This window comes from Pteropus medius, unplaced genomic scaffold (assembly GCF_902729225.1).
Source record: "Pteropus medius unplaced genomic scaffold, Ma_sr-lr_union100, whole genome shotgun sequence".
Taxonomy (NCBI): Eukaryota; Metazoa; Chordata; class Mammalia; order Chiroptera; family Pteropodidae; genus Pteropus; species Pteropus medius.
In genome coordinates, this window is record NW_024353392.1 from 250,674 (window position 1) to 267,642 (window position 16,969).

Here is a 16,969-nt window from a genome sequence, read left to right on the forward strand (position 1 = left end):
CCTGCACTCATTTCCCCACTTTCTCTATCGTTAAAATATTAATACGGGGCATTTGTTACAATTAATGAACCAGTTTGATACATAATTATTTACGAAGTCCATGGTTTATTCAGATAGTCTTAGATTTACCTAGTGTCCTGTTTCTGTTTCAGGACACATTATATTTAGCAGTCATATGTCCTCAGGCTGTTCTTGGCTTCGACAATTCTTGTTTTTCTTGTTTTTGATGATATCTTTTCTTGTTTTTGCTAACCTTGAAAGTTTTGAGTACTGATCAGATACTTCAGAGAACTAAATATCTATTCTGTTTTAGAAAGATTAGCCTAGTTGGCAATGGGGTAGGTAGGGTACTAATATATTACTCATAATATTCATTCGGTGGCAGGAACTCTCTGAGGCACTGGGCTTATAGTTGTGAAGATTAGCATAATCCCTCCTCTCAGGTAGCTTATGCTTTAGTGAGTAAAACAGACAAGTACATGATACAGTATGATAAGAGCTATACTATGGTATGTTAGCCAGGGAGATTATATACATATATCCAGAAATTAAAGTTCATTCCAAGAAATGAAAGAAGTTCGACGTAGCGGGATTATATTTATAGGGCAAGAAGTGGAAGCTGAAAACATAAGAAATTTGCACTTTATTCCAAGACTAATAGAAAGAAACTTAAGGGGGTTCGATTAAGCAGTGCCAAAGCAGATTCGTGCTTCAGAAAGATCATTCTAACTGCTTTGTAAAAAGAAATGAATTGCAAGGAGAATTAGCAGTGACACAGGTTATAGGAACGTATTGTTGGAATCCAGCCTAATGAAAACCATACATTGACTCAAGTAGGGTGGCATTAGTTATGAAGAAGTATGGATACTTTCCAGAAATGGTTATGACGTTTAAGGGACAGAACATGGTGATGACTGGCGGTGAGAGTAAATGAGACGGGAGTCAAGCAATGGTAATGTCCAGATTTTTCACTTGGTCAGCTGGGAGACATAATGAACATACCATTCCATGACATAAAAAAATACTTGACTAGGACACATTCATTTTGTACATGCTGAGTTTGAAGTGTCCATAGGGCATCTGAGCATAAATGACACTGGAAAGGCACAACGAAACGTATTAATTCAAATAATATATTATTCCAGGAACATTCAGTTGGTAAAAGGGGTTTAGAATGGCAGAAAAAACTGAGAAAATTGTATACAGATATTCTCAATATATATCATAGAATCATTCCATTATTTCAGTATTGCTATTTATTCAAGTTCGTTTGAATGGAGCTGAGAAATCTGAATTTTCAGATAATCTGACAAATAGAGTTAAATTCACTCTGGCTTTAAACTGTTATTCTTTTACTCTGTATATTTATACATACCATCATATTTGTGTCACATTCCAGGACACAAAATGTAAACTACTGAGTTCAGCTACCCTCTGCAATTTGTTTGGTACAGATGACAGAAATGGGGCCTATTTTAAAGAATTAATGCATGGTAAAATGGTAACATTTGCAAAGTGGAAAATAGCAAACAAGCAAAAAATATTTTTTTAACTGGTGAAGGAATATATGCAAAAGAATGCATTACACATTACTGGATAATGATTAAATGAATAGAAGTTTAGTAGATACTGAGCATTTACTTAAATAAAATTGGATTAATTCAGCAGGCCTTTCTTCTTGGCTAAAATTCTAGACGTTAAGCATGTTTACCTTATTCATCTTTAACTGGGCTCCTGGGAAAGCCCAGAATGCTACAATCTTGTAAAATAAAGAAAATAGGCAACTATTAAATAGAATACTTAAAACAAGAAAATGGTTATGTTTGTTTGGCATATTTCTAAAACAAACATCTGAAATATTTCCTGAGACTAAGGTAGAACATAGATTATAGAAGAGCCAGGGGTCCTGGCTACACATTCCAAGGTTATATGGAGTAGGGTAAAAAATGAGCTTTTTACTGAATGTGCTTTAGTTAATGTTTTAAATAATTTATTTGAATCTGTCGCTTGTAAACAATGTCCTCACTGCATTTAAACAAGAAGCACTGTTACTTTTGGAAATTAAAAATATCACAATAAATTTCAAGTCTTCCCATTTTAAGGGATCTCTGTATTGTTAGGCAAAGAGAATGATTTTTCCAGAATCTTTGCTCCTAACTTCAATACCACATTTTTCTTTGATGCAATGTAGTATATAAAAATTTCAAGTAAAAAGGAACTTATGCGTGTTATTTAATATCATCTACAGATTTAAAGACTTACTTTGTCAAACATATTTTGTAAAAAAAGGACTAGAAAGATTTTTTAAAGTATCAATAGTTTATCAAAATTATTTTCATAAAAATGAATTGGATATGTAACATTAAGTTAGATATTCAGAAAAATAGGCAAGTGTTGTTATTCAGCATTTAACCAAAACATTGGAAATATTCTAACCAAAACACCAAATAAACACAATTTCACAAATGGTTTTAGAGATCAAGGATTTAAATCAAAGAAAAAAAGAAATTGTGAAAAAAGAGTTGCTATTGATATATGTCAAACCAAATATACTACAATAAGAGAAAAAAGTTTTAGAGTCGGATTTATACAAACTCTGAGCAGAAAGCAAATATACATATTATTGAATATATACACATACACATATATCAAGGGAAATTTAAAAATATATGTATGTATATCAAGGGAAATAAAAAAAACCTAAATGAAGGGATTATATCATGATCATAGATACGAAGACTCGATATTAAATTACAAATAAAATCCAAGAACTTCTGCTGTGAAAATTGACTAGCTTATTCTAAGTGTATGTAGAAAGGCAAAGGACCAATAATGGTCAAGACAATCTTAAATAAGAACAAAATTGGTGAATTTACACTACCAAATAGCAAGCCTTATTATGGCACTAAAGTACATAATGTGCAGTACTGGTGCCAGGACAGACAGTTGGAACAAAATAGATGGCACAGAAACAGACTCAAACACACGCGGATGCTTGATATGCGACAAAATGGGCACTGCAGAAAAATGATGAAAGGACAGTGTTTTTATTAAATGGGGCAGGATAAACTGGATATCCAAAATGGAGGAAAAAAAAATTTGTTGCAGCCTACTTCATGCCATTTTGAAAAAATTAATTGCAGGTAGATTGTGAGTATAAATGTGAAAAGAAAAACAAGTTTCTAGAAAGTAGTAGCATAGTAGAATATCTTCATGATCTTGGGGAATGCAGTGACATTTTTTAAGGACAAAATGCACAAACCAAAAAGGAAAACATTGTAACACTGGAGTACATCAAAATTTAAACTTTTGTTCATCAAAAGACACTATTTACAAGACGGAAAGAAGTAGGATAATATCTTTGCCATATAGCTAACCAATTAGTGCTTTTATCCTGAATATATAAAGAACTCCTAAAATCAATAAGAAAAAAAAAATAACTAGCACCCACTTAACTAAGCACAAGACTGGAACGGGAACTTCCAAAGAAGATACCCAAATGTCCAATAAGTTTTCATATTATTAGTCATCCAAGAAATGTGAATTTAAAACCAACATGAAGTACTACTAGACCAGCAATCAGAATGGTTAAGGTTTTTTTAAAGATGAAAATACTAATGGTTGGCAAGGACATGGAGCAGTTGAAACTCTCTCACACTACATTTGTAAGTCATTTTTGAAAACTGACAGTAACTAATGAATGCAAAACATATGCTAGCATGACCGTACCATTCTATCAAGAGAAATTTCAATGCAAGTGCATTGAAATATACACACAAGATCAGCATTATTTGCAGTAGCCAAAATCCAGAAACAATCTAAATACCAATCTACTTTTGAATGCACATCATGCGATTCCATGTAGAAATTCAAATGAACGACTACACTCAATAGGATGAATGAATCTCACAAACATAATGTTGAGCAAATGAAACCAGACACAGAGTATTTACTTTATAATTCAATTTATATAAATTTTCAAAATAAGCAAAACTAATCTATAATATTAGAAGTCAGAATAGTGACTATCATTGGGGAAGTGTGGAGACTTTGAAAGGGAGAGAACGTAAGAGAGGAAGCTGGGGAGCTTGGTAGGGTTCTATTTCTTGAGCAATGTGGTAGTTACACAGTTGTTTTTCATAGTTGTGAAAATTCATTAAGTTATACACTTCTGCATGTTACGTTTCAATAAAATATTTAAATATAAATTCTATAAATGAAAAAAGTGAAATGCAATTAAAAAATGAGCAGGGGACCTGAAAAGACACTTCTCCCAAGAAGACATACAAACGACCAACATATATATGAAAAGATGCTCAACTTCCCTAGCTATTAGGGAAATGCAAATCAAAATCACGAGACACCACCTCACACCTGTTAGAATGGCTCTCATCAACAGGACAAGTACTAACAAGTATTGGAGAGATTGTGGGGAAAAAGGAACCCTCATGCACAGCTGGTGAAAATGTAAATTAGATGGAATTTTTATATATCTATATGGTTATATTCAGCAGCAAAGTTGACAAACATAAATGGATAATTTAAAATTATAGAATCAAATAGCTTTTTTCCTATAATGTAGATCTTATTTACAAGATTTACTTTATGTCTTACTTCTGAACTCTTTCCAAGTGCACTATCAATGATCTATGAATGGGAGGCTATGAAAATCAGTAAGAAAGCTTTTGTAGCAACTCAGGTGTGAGATGAAGCATGAAGCCCCGGCTACAGCGGTGTCAGTGGGAAAGGAAAAGAAGGGACAAATATTGAAGATGTTTTCAAACTGAAGAAGGAATATTACTCAGTGCCTCATTAGGGAGATAGATTATGTATAGATGATAGATGATCGATTAGGTAGATAGATATAGATAGACAGAGATTCTCACGACTAGGTTCTCATGCCATCACTTGTCTCATGATTTTCTTCAGTGACAGAAGTGACTCTGGCTAAGGAATTCCAAGCCATTCTCACACAGATCCAGGGATATTGGATTTTGACGATCTTACTCCTGTCTGCCCCAGCTGACACAAAAGCAGGTAATACTCAAGCCAATGAAATTTTCATGAAGAATTGCTGAAATTCATGACAAAACTTCACCAAACTACGGCAAAGTCTGTGATAATACATAGATGATATTACCCTAAACATAACATAGAATAGCCACAGAATCCAAAAAGCAGCAGTAGAAAAAGACACTTGATGGATAGCAGAAACTCATGGCTCGTTTTGATGCACAGCACACCGGAAAGGTACTGTAACATCCGCATCCATGCTGGCCGATAGAAATATAATGGGAGCAAAATATGTAATTTTTAATTTAAAAAATCGTGATAATATGTATAACTTTAAGTTTTCTACAGCCACATTAAAGTAAAAAAAAAAAATCCGGTAAAATTATTTAACTATTACATTTTAAAGCAAATACATTCAAAATAAAATGTTCTCACCAAAAAAAAAAAGAGATAAATATGTGAAGTGATGAATGTGTTAATTAACTAGATGGTGGGAATTCGTTCACACTGTGTACATATATCAAATCACCACGATGTACATTTTAAATATCTTATAAATGTGTCAATTATACCTCAAAAAAGCTGAAAAACGTTCAAATATTCAGTGTAATCGATAAATTGTGCTAAGCCTTCAAAATCTGGTTTGTACTTTATAGCACATCTCAATTCGAATTCTAAATTTTCAGTGGTTAAAGTGAAATTTAATTCTACTAAAATAATAAAGTTTAACAGTTTAAATTAATTACATTAAAAATTCAGTCTCTCAGTCATTTGAGCCACATTTCAAGTGCTCAGTGACTAGTAGTTACCATGTTGGTCAGTGCAGATCTAGATCATTCCAGACAAGATGAGGAGGCCTCTGGTAATTCAAAGGAAGTAAAAGGATCAGAACCGTATAGGTAGTTCTGAGCATGCCTGAGAGAACCAAGAAAGATGCAATTACTCTCTGTTGTCACTTAGAAAGTAGGTTAACCAAAATATGGCTAGCATATGCAGGGACAGCTATAATTTATCAATTATTATTTAACTAAACACTATCTTTATACTTACAATTTCCAAAAAGGATATTTTCTTACCTGCCTTGTTAGTAAAATTGTTTATACTCCTCAGAGAAACCTGAACTATCATTCCTGATTTCTCTCAGTCTATATAATCTATCTATATCTATCATCTATCTATCTCTATCATCATCTATCATCTCTGTTGTCTATCTCCATAATGAGACACTGAATCACATTCCTTCCTCAGTTTGAAAACATCTTCGACACCCGTCTCTTCCTTTCCTTTCCCACTGACCCCACTCTAGCCCAGGCTTCATGCTTCATCTCACACCTGAATTGCTTCAAAGGCCTTCTCGCTGGTTTTCCTATTCCAGTCTCTCCAATCTAACCCACATTGTAAACCTGCACTGCATTAACCTTTCTAAGACATTATTTTCATGATCAGACTCCTCTATTAAAACATGTTCACTGTCTCTTATCTGTGCCCCCAAATCAACTCATTATTATTGTTTTTTTTTGCCTCTCAGTCATTTTGCTACCACATTAAACTTTTCCCGTTTTTCTTCCCCAGTTGCTCAGTGTTTTTCAATCTCCTATAACTGTGACCTCCTTAAAGGTCAGAGTTGCATGTTACTTCTCTCATAGAACCTTCAATATGTGGTGTTGTATTTTGCACAATGATGCTTAATAAATATTTATTAATTTGAGTAAACACGGTGGAATCCCCAGCTAATAAATTGCTTTCTCATGTTTCCAGATAAAAACAGAGAGTTTAGGTCACGGAGACAAACTTCATAATCTATCCATGTTTCACTCCTGCTGCTCAAGTGTTGTGTTATATTAATTATACTAATTAGTAAAAATGCCAAGGCCAATATATTTTTAACTTATGATGAACATTATCAAGGGTCCCTAGAAACAGACGTTTTTAGCATGTTATTGTTTTTAATCGGCAAGATCTTTTAACAAACCAATGACTGAGAAGCAGAAAGGAAATAGAATTAAATTATGTACCATTATTTAAAAGGAATGATGGCAACTTTATGTCATCACCAACAGAAATTAAACTTCTTACATTGAAAGTATAAAGGGCTTCACCATTTTTCTAGAAAATGATGTTCAAAGATAAATCAGTGGAACCAATTTGTTCAATGGAACTGGGAGCCTATAGACAAAAGATTTTATTTTTGAGAAAAGTACTGTGTACTTTGAACATTCAAGGAATGAGTATTAAAGAACATAGTTTATGGTTTTTTATTGGAGAGAAGTTGGTTTAAGGAATTAAAAAAAATGAAGTCACAGTATTAAAGTCTCTTCATGTTCAAATAATTTATTTGATGTTCTCTACTTGTGTGTTCGTTTCCATATTTGACACACGTATCTGTCAGACATGAAAGATAGTGGTCTATTTAAGAGGCTTTAATGACTGACAATATTTTTGAAACGTACTTTATGAATATAAATATTTCCATAGCAAAGAGAGAAAACCATTGAATGAGTAGACACAACAAAATTCTGAGCAATTCTTTGATTTACAAAAGTATGACTAGGTTTTCTTTTTACTAAATGAATACAACCACTGTAAAAATATGTGTGTGTGTGTGTGTGTGTGTGTACCCACAAACACGCAGTACAGAAACATTTCAAAGTGGCAAATTTTTAGTGCACTGCCAAAATGCTACAATAACTGTCATCCATGACATTCACATGCAAACACTATTGGACTAATACACTAGAGCAAATAAGTATTAGCAGAACTCCTTCACAAAAACGTAAAAAAATGAAAATAATGAAACAGAAATCCACTTCTCATCTGAACAGCATAGAAAATAATCTCTTAATATCAGAGTCACATCACATATACACAGTATTATCTAAGCTCAGAAAATAACTTCTTACAGTACACACAGAATTGCAGTGGACACTCAGCAAATGTTATCACTGGAAGACAATGGGCCATGAAGAGAAAGAAGGTCTGAGGGACAGTGGCAGGAAGAGACCTAGATATTAAAAAATAAAAAGAAAGGCATGGCAAAGACTGGAAGGCACATGCATGAGAGTGGAGTGGGGAGAAAGGAAGCAGAAAGCAACACACCAATTAAAGTGGGAAAAGCAGCTAGTTATGACACAGGAATGAATCATGAAAGTTGGATGGGGGGAAGGGGAGGTGAAAAGAATTTCTCTTCTTTTTCTAAGCTATATAGAGAACTGTCAGTCACTAGCCACAGGCCAGTTGGAATGTGAGCTAAATTGTCACATGAGTCATAGCACAGACTTCGCCAAAACTACCACACAGGGTCATTCTGAACAACAAATGAGATTTCTTCACCTCTACCAACTGTGAAGATGTTCCACAAAATTCAAACTCTACGCTCATTTAAGGCGACAGTTTACACAATATTCAGATTCAATCTTTCCTTCCAACTCTGGGCAAGTGCACACAATGAACTCTCCAGACCAGACGGAGGAGGGCCTCTCTGCCACCTTATCGCAGTGTCGTGGAACAGCAGGATCCACAGTCACAGCGGAGTCTGACTTCGGAAGCAGAGCAAAGATGGTGTCAAACTGATCTCATGGAAAGTTCCCTATCCCGCTGCACCCTAACCCTCACAAACCTTATTGTCTGAACATGAATAGGACTAAATTATCCCAATTTCTCTCTTAAAGCAGAAGGAATGAGAGGGTAAAAAGATTACATAAAGGCATCAGAATATGCCAAAGCACACATTTTCCTTACATATTAACAAGTGGGAAAGAAAAGTCTAATGTGTGCTAGCTAAGTGTGTGCATTGTTATGACTATCTGACAACTAGGAAACGGGGGCTTAGTGAGACTAATTTATTCAAGGCCACTTATCCATCACAAATTTGACCCTAGGTCTGTTTCATGTCAAAGTTCTGGTTGGCAATTTCTATAATGAAGCCTCCCAGCATCAAAAGAGGTCAGGAAGATCAAAGGAGAACAGCCAACATGTTTTTTGCTATCACTTTTTCTTGTTAGTTCTATCATTAAGAAAATATTTTGGCATTGAATATTTCTATGAATCTTTTATAAGTGCCATAAACAGCATTTCTTACTCCACTAATAATAACTGTACAAGAACAATTCATGATCTCAGAAGCACAGGTAATCATGAATTAATGCAATGAACAGCAGCAGCTGTGGATATCACAAGAAAACCAGACAACAGGCACCACTTGATAAAAGAACACGACACAATTTATGAGACATTCTTGCAAAAAAAGTCATTTCCAATCTGATCAATTCTCTAAATCCAACTATCAAAAACAAAAAAACAAAAAAACAAAAAAAACAAGAGGGTGGAGGAACTTAACACCACAGGAATATAATCAACAGAACTTAAGCATATGCTACATGTAAAACGACCTCATTTCTTCAAAAAAATCACAAGAAAAGAAAGAGAAAACAGGAAATAGAAAAAGACACTTCTTATCGGGGCGATCACTTCGAAGGTTATATAAACGTCTGATCACGATGTTCTACACTTCAAACTGTTGTTCTATGCCAACTGTAACTGAAAAATAAAAATTTTAAAAGTAAAAAATTAATTAAAAATTTAAAAGGACACTTAATTTTAATAATTGGGATCGTTGAAATCCTAATTATTAAAAATATTAAAACAAGTAGCATTTATTAGACAACTGGCTGTTGGAACACTGACTGAACATTTATTAATATTAAGAAATTATTGTTAACTTTAAGTATAATAATGGAATTGTATTTTGCCAAAAGAGCCCATAACTTATAGAACTATATATTGAATATTCGTGGTTGAAATCAACCATAAAATGATGTGATATTTATTCCAAAATAATACTGGAAGAGAGTTAAAGAGGAGATTAAAGAAGATTGTTCATGAATTGTTGAAATTTGGTGCCAAGTACATAGATGTTCATTACGCAACTATGGGCATTTTATGCATGTTGAAAAAAAAAGCCCATGCAACACCATCACGGGAAAATGCCATTTTTTTTCCAAGAAAAGAAGCACATTATCAAGGAATGACAGAGCTGAAAAGACCTTAGAAACAATCTACTCAAACCACCTCATTTTATAAATAAGGAAATTAAGGCTCAGATAGGTTAAGTGACTTGCTCAGGGTCGGACAACTCGTCAATTCCAGACTCCAGATCAGAATCGAAATCTGCCAACTCGTCGTAGCCCAGGACTCCGCTCTTTCTCAAACCTACAGAGAGAGAAAGAGAAAGAAAGAGAAAGAGAGAGAGAGAGAAACGACCGCCTTTAAACATCTCGTCCAGAACCCAGTCCTCAAAACCCGGCGTCGACCACCGCCAGCGAGCCGCGCGGCCCGCAACCAACAGAGCTACTAGTCCGTACCAAAAACGAGCTGCCGGTCACCGCGATCAGATCGGTCTCTTTGGGGCAGCCGTGGCTTCCCGCCGGACTGGAGAACGCGAACTGGGTTTCGTCCTCCTGCCCGAAGAAGTCGGCGTCCGGGTGCACGCTCCATTCCGCTTTGGCCGGCGTCAGCAGTTCCGAGACGCTGTTTTCGCAGAGGGTGCTCGAAGGAGTCAGAGCATCCGTGTCCACCGTCAGCTTGCTGCTGGGCGTCAGGGCCTGCGGCTCCTGGCCGGAGGGCTTCAGGGCCAGAGCGCCCAGAGCGCCCAGCGGCCCCGCGCCCGGGCCCGAGCCGTCGTCCGCCTCCGACGGGCCGTGCTGGAAAGCGGCGGCCGTCGTGCCGAAGAAGAGGGACGTGTCCAGGCTCTGCGGGAGGTCGGTGGTGGCCAGCAAGGCCCGCGGGTCCGCGGCCTGGCCCGCCGAGCCGGCGGCGGTCGCGGCGGGGAGGTGGCCCGCCAGAGTGGAGCTCACGGAAGCCACGTCGATGGTCAGGATCCCGGAGTTCACCAAGGCCGTGTCCAGCACCGCCGCCGAGCCGGCGCCCGGCGCGTCGGAGAAGAGCGACACCAGCTCGGCGTCGCTCAGGTCGCCCTGGCCCTGGCTGGTCAGCTCGCTGCTGGGCGTGAGGGAGTTGGCGGCTTCCAGCTGCGCCAGCAGGTCCTGGCCCAGGTGGTGCCTCTTGGCCATGTGGGTCTTCATGCTGTGCTTGGACGTGAAGAGCTTGTTGCACGCGGGCACCGGGCAGCGGCTCTTCCACGTGTCCACGTCCTGCAGGTGCTTCTTGGAGTGGATGTAGAGGCTGCTGCGCGCCGAGAAGCGGGCGCGGCAGCCTTCCACGGGGCACACGAAGGGCTTGGTGCCCAGGTGCGTGATGCTGTGGCCCTTCAGGTGCTCGGCCCTGGTGAACGACTTGCCGCAGCCCTCCACGGGGCACGTGAACCGCCGGTCGTCGTCGTGCTTCCTCTTGTGCCTCAGGAGTTTGGACATGCTGGTGAAGTTCCAGCCGCAGCCGTCAAAGTCGCAGAGGAAGGGCCGCTCGCCCGTGTGGCTGCGCAGGTGGATCTTGAGGCGGCAAGCCTTGTCGTACTGCTTGCTGCAGCCGGGGAAGGAGCAGGAGAAGAGCTCCTGCTCGCGGAAGTGCGCGCGGTTGTGGGAGAACAGGGCGCTGACGGTGATGAACGTCTTCTTGCAGCCGGAGAAGGCGCACTGGTAGGGCCGCTCGGGCTCGAAGTGGCTGCGCTGGTGGGCGCTGAGCTTGGCCTGCGTGGCGAAGCTCTCCTCGCACACCTCGCACTTGAACGAGTTCTCCTGCTCGTGGCCCTTCATGTGCGCCTTGAGGTTGTACACGGTGGTGAAGCTCTTGCCGCAGCCCTCGGCCGGGCAGCCGAACGGCCGCAGCTTGTCGTGCGACTGCAGGTGCCTCTTGAGCTTGTACGACGTGGTGAAGGTCCAGCCGCAGCCGCCCAGGGGGCACTTGAAGGGCCGCTGGCCCTGGCTGCTGCTGTGCGTCAGCAGGTGCACCTTCAGCTGGTGCTTCTTGGCGAAGGTCTGGCCGCACTGCGCCTCGGGGCACAGGTAGAGCACCACGCCCGGGCCCGGGCCCAGCGGCCCGCGGGGGCCGTCGGTGCTGGCGGCCGCGGCGGCGGCGGTGGCGGTGGCGGTGGCGGCGGCCGCGGCGGTGGCCGCGACGGCCGCGACGGCGACCGGGCCCTCCGCCTCCTCCTCGGGCGCCGGCGCGGGCGCGGGCTCGGGCTCGGCCGGCTCGGCCAGCAGGAGGTCGGGCGGCAGCTCGGGGCAGTCGCCGGGCGGCGCGGCCGGCGGGGCGATCGGGCCCGCGGCCGGCGGCGCGGGCGCGACCCCCGGCTCCCAGGCCGGCGGCGGGGGCGTGGCCAGGGTGAGGACGCCGTTCTCGAAGCGCAGCAGCAGGTTTTGGTTGTGGATGGTCACGGTGCCCGCGAAGGCCGCGGCGGGGCCCAGGCCCGGCACGGGGATCGGGGCCGGGCCGGGCGGCGCCGGCGGGCAGCGGGGGCCCGGCGCAGGGCGGCCCGCGGGGCTCGCGCCGCCCTCGCCCCCCGGGAGCCCGGGGCCCGCAGCGGCCCCCTCCCTCCACACGGGCCCCGCGGCCTGGCCGGCGCCCGCGGTCTCCACGTCGCCACCCACCGGGTCCAGCAGCACCAGGAAGAAGTCGTCGCCGCAGCCGCCGCCGCCGCCGCCGCCGCCGCCGCCGCCGCCGGCCCGGTCGGGCCTGGGCGCCAGAGGGCTCGGGCCCGGGCCCCGCGAGGCCGCGCGGGCCTCGTCGCGCCGCCGCCCGGGCCCGCCATCTTGGGGCCCCCGCAGCAGCAGGAGGCGGCGCGCGGGGGCCTGGCCGGCGCGCGGGTCGGGGCCTCCGTGGACGCGGCCGCCGCCCGCCGCGCCGCCGGCAACGGCGCCCTGTCGCGTGCCGCGCACCGCGAGCAGCCTCGGGACCTCCATGTCGGCGTCCGGGAGGCTCCGCTGGAACCCGAGCCGCGGAGGAGGCGCGACCCCGCCCCCTGCCGCGGGCCCGAACACGTTCCTGAAAGGGAAAAAAAAGTGCAATGCGCAGAAACCGGCCCTATCAGATATTAAAACGTGTCGAACGCCACCGTGATTCGACTGCCGCCGTCCCGGGCCTCTGGGACCGCGCGGGGAGCCCGGGGGCAGGGCCCGGAGGAAGCCCGGCAGGTCCCCCCAGGTCATGGGGCAGTGACAGGCGACCCGGCCCCCGCCGCCGGACCCCCCGGGGGGCCGGCCGCCCGCCGCGGCTGGAACCCGCCCGCGCCGCGGGGCCGCGGCCCGGCACCCCGCCCTCCCGGCGCGAGCGCGCGGCCGAGGACCCTCAGTGTGTGGAAGACGCTTTACCGGCTGACTGGCTGGCTGGCTGCTGGCGTGACAGACGAGAGAATGTTCTCGACACGGAGGGAACGCGGCGCGCGTCACCGTGCAACGACCACAGGGCTGGCGGTTCCTGCTGGAAACGGATGTCTGCCTGTCTGTCTGTCTGTCCGTGCGCTCCTTCCCGGACCACTTCCGTATCCGGAGCTGTCCCGAGCAAGGTCCTCGGGAGAATTTGGCACGTACTCGGATGTTTTGTTCCGCCGCGGCCGAGATTCCACGAGTGAGGGGTGGGGCCGAAACGGAGGAGCACCGCGCAGCCGGGGCCGCCGGGCCGGGAGGAGGGCGCGGTCCCCGCGGGAAGCGGGAGACCCGGCGGGCTCCCGGGTCCGCGCCCGCAGCCGGCGCCCGGCCCGAACCCACGCTCTGCCCTCCCGGCCCGGGCTTCCGCCACGGCAGACTTCCTGGCGTTCTCGCGGCCGCGCGGGGACAGTCCGCGGCCGACTCCGGGGCACCCGGCACCCGGGGGTCCGGGACGGGAGGACCGCTTCACTGCGACGGGGTCGAGCCCTAGGCCAGCGAAGGCACACGCGGCCGTGTGCGACGACAGCCTGTCGCCGTCCCCGCGTCCCGGCCCCCTTGCTTCCGGGTGCGGCGGCCCAGGCTCAGGGTCACCTCGGGGCTCGGCACGTGATGCCGAGAGATGTTCTCTGTGACCGCGGTGACCCTCCGGCGTGTCTGTCCTCAGCGAGCTGGGAATCGAGCGGGCGAGGTTTGGGGAGGTCTAGACTACGGGGAACCTAGCGTTTCAAGAACTGCCCCCCCACCGCACCCTTCTAACGGCGACGTGCGCTTGCCGCCCTCTTGATGCCAAGATCGAGTTTTCCACCCATAAGTGTTCAAACCCCGTCGATACGTCCGCTGCTCATGTCGTCCTCAATACTAGGTGCTTCGGAGGAAGCGTTTTTCGCATCCGAGGTGTAGAGCTGCTAGGTCTTGCTCACTAGGCCCAGCGACACGGTCCCCTCATTGTGTGGAACCGGAGTCGCGCCTCGTGGGAGGAAAATGCCACCAAGATGCCCGGGAAGTGAGTTATGACGTGGGGCGGGAGCGTTAGGAGCCTCCTGTGGCGGAACACTGAGGTCCCACGGCTGGCACTGCCGGCAGCTGAAAGCGGACTGGCTTCTGGTGGCCTTTACTACCAGGTTGGTGGGGCGGGGCGCGGTCCTTGGAAGGTTCCGTAGCCGCACACCGGGGACCAGGAGATGTGTGACTTTGCTCCCACAGTGGAACCGTCCCTGGTACGGCAGCTGCAATTGCAATCACCCCCTGGTCGAGCTGACACTACTCCGCTGTCATTTTCAAGTGCCATACGTTTTCCGCCTGGGCCAACCAGGCCGGCGAGTGGAGATGGTGTGTGCGTCCTTCGGCGCCCCGACGGTGGCGCTACATCCCCGCAGCGGCCCCCACCCCCGCCGCGGAATGCGGTGTTGCTTAGCTTTACTCTTTCCTAGATAGACGCAATCCAGTGGCTTCCGAGGGGCGTTTCTGTTCTTTTTTCTCCAAGTGTTCGAGTACTACCGATTTCGTTCTGAGCGCAGCTCACAGCCTTTATCATGATCAGTGGGCCCTTCTGGACCCCCGCACCCCCTCTCCCCAGCCCTACACACACATCGCTACATCCCTGGCCGCCGCCGTTCACCTGTCCCATGCTCTCCACAGTCTTGCGTGGATTGTCGCTTTTCAAAGAAATTTGTTTATTTTAATTAGTTTCGAGTATACAGCACATCGGTTAGACATCTATTTAGTTGATCAAAGGATCCGCCCAATGGCTGCCTCCGGCCCCTGACCCTCCACCTAGCCATCGAATTAATGCTGACTGCATTCCCTAACCGTGCTCCCCATCCCCGTGACCATCCATCAGCTACCGATTTGTACTTCTTTAGCTCTTCGCCCCATTCCCCAGCCCTCACCCCCTTCCTCTGTCCGTCACCAAACTGTCCACTACATTTGTGAGTGTTTTGGATTAGTTTGTTCTTTTTATCCCTTAGATTCCGCATGTAAGTGAAATCCTATAGAGTTTATCTTTCTCTGTCTGATTTAAATACCTTCTAGGTTCATCACAGCAACATCTTTTTCCATCCCCTTCCTTTGCATACGTAGGGGTCTCGTTTTCTTATCCTTTCAGCCACTCCATCCCTTGCGTGGAGCACTTAATTCTTTTCCATTTGAGGTACTTCTTGATGGAAATGTAGTCGTTACCATTCTTTATTCCAGTTTTCAGATACATGTGTTTTCTTCTTAAAGGAGTCCCTCCAACATTTCCTGTAATACTGGCTTGGTGGCGATGAATTCCTTTAGCTTATTTGTGTCTGGGAAGCTCTCTATCTGCCCTTCCACTCTAAATGATAGCTCTGCTGGATAAATGATTCTTGGTCGTAGATCCTGGGTCTTCATCCTGTGGAATATTTTTTGCCAAGCCCTTCTGTCCTGCATAGATTCTGCTGAGAAATCAGCTGCCAGTCTTAGGGGTTTGCCCTTATATGGAATTATCTGTTTGTGTCTTGCTGCTTTTGATATTCTTTCTTCGTATTTAACCTTTGGCATTTTAGGTATGATGCGTCTTGGTGTGGGCCTCTTTGGATCCCTGATTTTTGGAATTCGCTGAGCTTCCTGGGGGTTTCTGCCCATTTCCTTCACCGGGATAGGGAAGTTTTCCATCATTATTTCTTCAAACGGCTGTTCAACATCTTGACTTTCTTCAGTTAGGCCGATCGGACAGATATTTGGACCCTTAATAGTGTCCCACATGCTCCTTAAGTTATTTTTATAGTCTTGCCATCTTTTCTCTTGCCATTCCGATTGAGTGTCCTTGGCTTTCCCATCCTCTAGGTAGGGCATTTGATCCTCTCCTTTATTCACTGCGTTTATTCCTTTGTCTATTCCATTTAATAGACTTCTCGTCTCACATAACGTGTTCTTCATTTCAGACCGGTTCCCTTTTATAATTTCCATTTCCGTTTTTATGTTTTTTATCTCTCGGTCGAACTTCTCACTGAATTTGTCTACGCTTCCCAAAAGTTCACTGAGCATCTTCATAAGCAGTGTTTTGAACTGTGCATCTGTGAGTTTACTTGAGTCCATTCTATCTGTCTGTCCCTGTCCCTGTCTCTGTCTGTCTCTCTCTCTGTTCTGTTCTCTCATACGCTTTCTGCTTTGTCTTCATTTTGGCGGCCTTTCCGTGTCTGTTTCTCTGTAGTGGGCAAAGCTCCTATGTCTCCCGGTCTCATTAGTGTGGATTTGTGAAGTCGGTGTCCAGTGGCGCAGTCCTGAGAGGGGTTCGGCTGCAGGCCAAACTTAGCCCAAGCCTCTGCCCCTCCGGGGCCACCTGTTAAGATTCAGCCAGCACCCCAGAGATGCTGTGCTTACAGTTGCCTCCCGAGTGGCACTTGTGGCCATACTTGCCCTCGTTGCACAAGTGACAGAAACAACGTGTGGGTTTTTCCAGAAATCAAGTAAGTCTATCACGATTATTTACTCTGGACCTGGGGACTTGTATCACCGGGATGGGAACCGGGACCCATTAGCTAATCAGGATGGGATCCAGGACCCACTGGGTCCGCTATGAGAGGGAAGCGAGCTAAGAGTCCATCGATCGCGTGACCTCCACACGCCATTCCTCTGATCGGTGGATCGCAGTGACGTTTGGGGTCCCCTGGAAT

General features: G+C 45.6%; 1 protein-coding gene across 2 annotated transcripts; it reads right to left on the reverse strand.

Moving 5' to 3' along the window:
* Positions 1-7,318: 7,318 nt before the first annotated feature.
* Positions 7,319-13,875, reverse strand: LOC120592791 (zinc finger X-linked protein ZXDB-like). Of its 2 annotated transcripts, XM_039850473.1 has the most exons (3): positions 13,275-13,874; positions 10,374-12,948; positions 7,319-10,221 (listed from the first exon to the last, which is right to left on the reverse strand). In XM_039850473.1, exons 2-3 carry the CDS (start codon positions 12,864-12,866, stop codon positions 10,216-10,218), a joined length of 2,499 nt encoding a protein of 832 aa, XP_039706407.1. In that variant the 5' UTR covers positions 12,867-12,948; positions 13,275-13,874; the 3' UTR covers positions 7,319-10,215. The 2 variants fall into 2 exon arrangements, with proteins under 2 accessions (XP_039706407.1, XP_039706406.1); XM_039850472.1 differs by lacking the exon at positions 7,319-10,221 and having other exon boundaries at positions 10,230-12,948; positions 13,275-13,875.
* Between the last annotated feature and the right edge of the window lie 3,094 nt (positions 13,876-16,969).

Coding starts and splice junctions, on each gene's coding strand:
- LOC120592791 (XM_039850472.1), bottom strand. CDS start 12,866: ATGGAGGTCCCGAGGCTGCTCGCGGTGCGCGGCACGCGACAGGGCGCC.